At 36.1% G+C, this 6000-nt stretch overlaps 2 protein-coding genes across 2 annotated transcripts; both read left to right on the forward strand.

Moving 5' to 3' along the window:
* The first annotated feature begins 3353 nt into the window (after positions 1-3353).
* LOC123430826 (pectinesterase inhibitor 12-like) lies at positions 3354-4060 on the forward strand. Its single transcript, XM_045114664.1, has one exon. The coding sequence runs from the start codon at positions 3375-3377 to the stop codon at positions 3909-3911; it is 537 nt and encodes a 178-aa protein (XP_044970599.1). The 5' UTR covers positions 3354-3374; the 3' UTR covers positions 3912-4060.
* A 1010-nt stretch (positions 4061-5070) lies between these two features.
* On the forward strand, positions 5071-5737 carry LOC123430827. Its single transcript, XM_045114665.1, has one exon. The coding sequence runs from the start codon at positions 5121-5123 to the stop codon at positions 5628-5630; it is 510 nt and encodes a 169-aa protein (XP_044970600.1). The 5' UTR covers positions 5071-5120; the 3' UTR covers positions 5631-5737.
* Positions 5738-6000: the final 263 nt, after the last annotated feature.

Raw genomic sequence — 6000 nt, forward strand, 5'->3', positions numbered from 1 at the left:
AAGGAATATAATTACTCCTTCGAATCAATATTATTAATTCTCAATGATTTAGTATAACTTTAGCATAACTAGCAAATATGCCCGTGCGTTGCAACGGGAAAAACTATTAGATTATGCAGGTGTGGTAGATATAAAAAGTATGATTTCATAAACAAAAAATATGATGTTCATCGCGACTTCATTTCTTAAGGCGTCACAACATAATATTTCATGGCTGAGCAAACTGCACTTACGGACTCTGTCTGAGCTATACTGATGAATGATGTGCCTCGACTTAACTTAGCGTAACAGTGCTTACCATAACCAGTATTCTGGTACGAGAATAAATATAATTGTGTATAAAACTAACCCATAAAAAGTTGTGTCAATTTGATTGGGCTTAGCGTTGTACAAAACACGAAAACCTTTTTTTGCCTAACGTGAGGGACTAAAAAAATTCATAAAACGACCTTCAGAGATCTCGTAATAAAACCTTTATGTAAGCGACATTTAGTTTTGTTCATTATTTACGGATGTGTTTTAATTTTTACGAACATTTTCTAAAAATAGATGGAGATGTTTTTCAAATTCCTGAATATGCTTTGAATACCGGATCATTTTTAAATTTTTTGAACATTTCTTACTTCTTGAAAAATTATTTGAAATTGTGATTTTTTTATAATGTGTGAGCAATTTCTGAACTCATGAACTTTTTATAATTTTCCGATTTTTTTTCTGAATTCACAAATGGTTTATCAATTTCCTACTTTTTTTCAAACTCACAACTTTTTGATATGCAAGGGTCTAAATAAAATCATGAAATGACCTTTACAGATCTCTTAATAAAACCTTTACGTAAGCGACAGTTCGTTTTGTTCATTATTTATGAATGTGTATCAATTTTTATGAAGATTTTCTAAAAGATGATGGACAATGTATTCAAATTCATGCATATGTTTTGATTACTGGATAATTTTATACAAAAATCATGATCATTTAGTATTTCATTACAATTTATTTGAAATCGTGATTTGTTTTATAATATATGTGAGCAATTTTCGAACTCATGAATATTTTATGACTTTTTGAATATATTTGTCGAATACACAAACAGTTTTTGATAATATATGTGAGCAATTTTCGAACTCATGAATATTTTATGACTTTTTGAATATATTTGTCGAATACACAAACGTTTTTTGCTTTTTCCTACATTTTTTATACTCATAAATTTTTAATACTTTGTTCTTTTGAAATCTGAAATTAATATAGGAAAGAAAAAACAAAAATGAAAAAAAATACAAAACAGGGACGCCCCGACCTGCACATGGGTCGGCCCATGCTTCAGAGAAGTAAATAAAAAGAGAGAAAACTAATTTCTTACTTCTTGAAAAATTATTTGAAATTGTGATTTTTTTATAATGTGTGAGCAATTTCTGAACTCATGAACTTTTTATGATTTTCCGAATATTTTTCTGAATTCACAAATGGTTTATCATTTTCCTAGTTTTTTTCAAACTCACAACTTTTTGATATGCAAGGGTCTAAATAAAATCATGAAATGACCTTTACAGATCTCTTAATAAAACCTTTACGTAAGCGACAGTTCGTTTTGTTCATTATTTATGAATGTGTATCAATTTTTATGAAGATTTTCTAAAAGATGATGGACAATGTATTCAAATTCATGCATATGTTTTGATTACCGGATAATTTTATACAAAAATCATGATCATTTAGTATTTCATTACAATTTATTTGAAATCGTGATTTGTTTTTTAATATATGTGAGCAATTTTCGAACTCATGAATATTTTATGACTTTTTGAATATATTTGTCGAATACACAAACAGTTTTTGATAATATGTGTGAGCAATTTTCGAACTCATGAACATTTTATGACTTTTTGAATATATTTGTCGAATACACAGACATTTTTTGCTTTTTCCTACATTTTTTATACTCATAAATTTTTAATACTTTGTTCTTTTGAAATCTGAAATTAATTTAGGAAAGAAAAAACACAAATGAAAAAAAATACAAAACAGGGACGCCCCGACCTGCACATGGGTGGGCCCATGCTTCAGAGAAGTAAAGAAAAAGAGAGAAAACTAATTTCTTACTTCTTGAAAAATTATTTGAAATTGTGATTTTTTTATAATGTGTGAGCAATTTCTGAACTCATGAACTTTTTATGATTTTTCGAATATTTTTCTGAATTCACAAATGGTTTATCATTTTCCTACTTTTTTCAAACTCACAACTTTTTGATATGCAAGGGTCTAAATAAAATCATGAAATGACCTTTACAGATCTCTTAATAAAACCTTTACGTAAGCGACAATTCGTTTTGTTCATTATTTATGAATGTGTATCAATTTTTATGAAGATTTTCTAAAAGATGATGGACAATGTATTCAAATTCATGCATATGTTTTGATTACTGGATAATTTTATACAAAAATCATGATCATTTAGTATTTCATTACAATTTATTTGAAATCGTGATTTGTTTTATAATATATGTGAGCAATTTTTGAACTCATGAATATTTTATGACTTTTTGAATATATTTGTCAAATACACAAACAGCTTTTGATAATATATGTGAGCAATTTTCGAACTCATGAATATTTTATGACTTTTTGAATATATTTGTCGAATACACAAACATTTTTTGCTTTTTCCTACATTTTTTATACTTATAAATTTTTAATACTTTGTTCTTTTGAAATGTGAAATTAATTTAGGAAAGAAAAAAAAATAAAAAATAATACAAAACAAGGGCGCCCCGATCTGCACATGGGTTGGCCCATGCTTTAGAGAAGTAAAGAAAAAGAGAGAAAACATGTGAGAACCAGGAATCAAACCCTGGTCTCGAGTCTGGAGACTTAATCGTTTGCCATTGCACTACTCATCGGTTGTTGTTCTCCTAATGTATCGGATGGTATAACCACAAAGAACGACGCCGACTTCTGAAATCCGAAAAAGAATCGTTTTTTGACTTACGAGTGGCATTGATGGGTAATTTTAGCCAACTATGAGGACAATTTAAATGACGGACGATCAGAAACCGTATTTGCTTTATTATTAGGAAGATAAATCAACGAAAATTAACGTAGACCAGAGAGAATAATGGTCCATATTAATTCTCGGTGATTTAGTACGATTTTGTACCAAATCAACGACTATTAATATGGATCGAGGAGAATAATTTATGCATGGCAAAACATAATATTTATTCAATACTTACTTTTTCGTCGATTTGTTCAAATTGCAAGATTGATATATATACTCATCAGGTTTTGTAGTTATGATCACGGCTATATATATGCACCATCCAAATAAGATTTGTTATCAAACAACACATATATGGTAGTTTGCCAAAAAAAACATGCAAGTCAATCGGTGCAAGCTCTCTCCTTTCTCCTTTCTCCTCGTCCTCCTCTTCCTTCTCGTCTCCTCCAATGCTTCAACACTAGATGAAACATGCAAGTCAATCGGTGCAAGCAAGATGAACATCAGCTACGACTATTGTATCAAGTTCTTCGAGGCCAACAAAGCCAGCACCACCGCGGGCAAGCACGGCCTCGTCGTCATCGCCACGAAGATCACCCGAGCCGAGGCCACGAACACCCGCAAGCGCATCACTGACCTAAAGGCATCATTGAAGGACAGGAAGGTCAAGGAGCGCCTTTCCGTCTGCCGCATGCAGTACACGTTCGCGGAGAAATGGCTCCTAGCCGCGGCCAACGGCATCAAGTCTGGTCATTTGCAGGACGCGAAACGGAACCTCAACGCCGTGATAATGGGCACCGACACCTGCGAGGAATGGTTCCGCGAGCTGGGCATGGCGTCGCCGTTGGGCGCCGAGGACGATGCGTTCACCAAGGGCTGCTCCATCGCTCTAGCCATAACGAACATGTTGTAGCTAAGCTAACCAACGAGGATGTGTGAATCTGGCTAACAACTCTAGCTACGAGCTCCATGGTCATTTGGATCGACCAATAAACTGTTGGAACCTGCAATTTCGTATCAGTGAACTTTGCAAGTATGTTTGGATGGAATTTTGTTTGCTTATGGAGTTGAATTATTCTTTTGCTGGAGCTTGTAGAATTATTTTTACGATTTCTTGTTTTTCTGGCTTACGACCGTGGTTAAGGAGGAAATGGATGTGGTCCATTAATGTTCATTCTTATTTAGGAGATCTGATTTCATATAAGAGGCATTTACAATCAGATCCCCCATATCCACCCCAAAGCCTGGGTGGGCTGCCCGGTTTGCAAGTTTTTTCGGCATTACTGATAAAATTCCCGTGGTTATTATTAGATTCAAATATTTATTTATGTATGAGCAACCAATAAATATTAATGCAATAGGTTTGCTAAGATCTTTTCGACATTGATTGATATAATTCCGAGGGTAATTATTAGAATCCAAATATTTATTCATGTATGAGCAACCAATAAATGTTAATTCAATTGGTTTGCCAAAAATCGGATTTAAAAAAAAGAAGGAGATTTAACCCCTGACCTTTGCATCAATAGATGCATGAAGCCATCTTTATTAATTAATTCATAAAGATCTGATAAGAATATACAACAATCCATCCGAAACCATCACTCATACCTACAAACTTGATAATGTGGATTCATTCCTCATATCTAAACCGGTGTCATCGTCAATCAATCCACATAACGTATCAGGAGCAAGAACCGGTGCAGCCTACCATTGGATCATTGACCCATCTTCACGAGAGATATTCACATCATCTTTACCACACCAGACATCCGTCGACATCACCATGACGTCCAACGACGCCATCATCGTGCGCTCATCCGCGCAGACGCGAAGACTCTGGAAGATCCAAATATTTGTTCATATGAGAAACAATTAAAAGCTACTACATCCGATCCATAAAAAGTGTCGCAGTTTAAAACCGCAACACTTATTTTGGATCTGAGGGAGTAATTCAATTGGTTTGTAAAGATCTTTTCGGCATTGAATCATATATTTCCCGTGGTTATCATTCTGGCGACAATACCCTATCTTCTATATATACCATCCTCCACACATATAATATGATAAGATATCCAAGATCAATATCGATACTCAAAACATCTCATAAACCCAAGAAATCATGAGGCCGTCACAAGCTCTCTCGCACCTTGTCCTCCTCCTGGTTCTCACCTCGTCCAGAGCTTCCGTTTTGGAAGAGACGTGCCGTCTCTACGGCGGCGATAGGTACGAGTACCCGCATACCTATGACTACTGCATCAGATTCTTCCGAGCCAGCAAGGACAGCGCCGCCGCAGACAAGCACGGCCTCATCTTCATCGCCATGAACACCCGCAGGCGCATCGCCGCCCTCAAGGCGGGGGGCAAGGACAAGAAGATCCAAGCCTCCCTCGCCGCCTGCGACCAGCTCTACTCCAGCGCCGTGGGCCGGATCGACGAGGCTGCCAGGGTCATTTCATCGGGAAAGTTGTTTGACGCATTGACGAGCCTCGGCAACAACCTGGCCGTCGGCTACAACTGCGAGGAACAGTTCCGCAAGACCGGCGTGCGTTATCCGTTGGCCGAAGAGGAGTACGACTTCTTTAACGAGTCCGTGTTCACTAAGGATTTGACGGCGCGGCTGTGGTATTAGCTAGCCGTCAAGGATATGTATTGGGGTAACTTATGCAGGAGTCTAGGGTCATTTGGATGAGCAAACTCCTCGAATTTCTAAGCCCAGAACGTGATCACTGAACTATCCAAGACGTGTTGGCGCAGAATTTGTCCCCGTGGATTTGTTTTAATTTCAAGCTGACGCAATAGTGTCTTTTTTGCTCTCGCTGCAGAAATTTGCATTACCTAGGACGTGTTTCATAGCGGCTAATCAGACCCGCGCAGAATAAAAATAGATTGTTTGGTAAAAATAGATTGTTTGGTAGCGTGTGTTTGCTATTTTTTCTTAGAAAAAAAGAGTAACTCTGGCCCCTTTATATTTAAAAAAAGAAACAAACAATCCGCGATTC

The sequence above is a fragment of the Hordeum vulgare genome, chromosome 2H (assembly GCF_904849725.1).
Source record: "Hordeum vulgare subsp. vulgare chromosome 2H, MorexV3_pseudomolecules_assembly, whole genome shotgun sequence".
NCBI classification, from domain to species: Eukaryota; Viridiplantae; Streptophyta; class Magnoliopsida; order Poales; family Poaceae; genus Hordeum; species Hordeum vulgare.

Excerpts from the sequence above, each read along its gene's own strand:
- LOC123430826 (XM_045114664.1), top strand. The coding sequence starts at position 3,375 with ATGCAAGTCAATCGGTGCAAGCTCTCTCCTTTCTCCTTTCTCCTCGTC.
- LOC123430827 (XM_045114665.1), top strand. The coding sequence starts at position 5,121 with ATGAGGCCGTCACAAGCTCTCTCGCACCTTGTCCTCCTCCTGGTTCTC.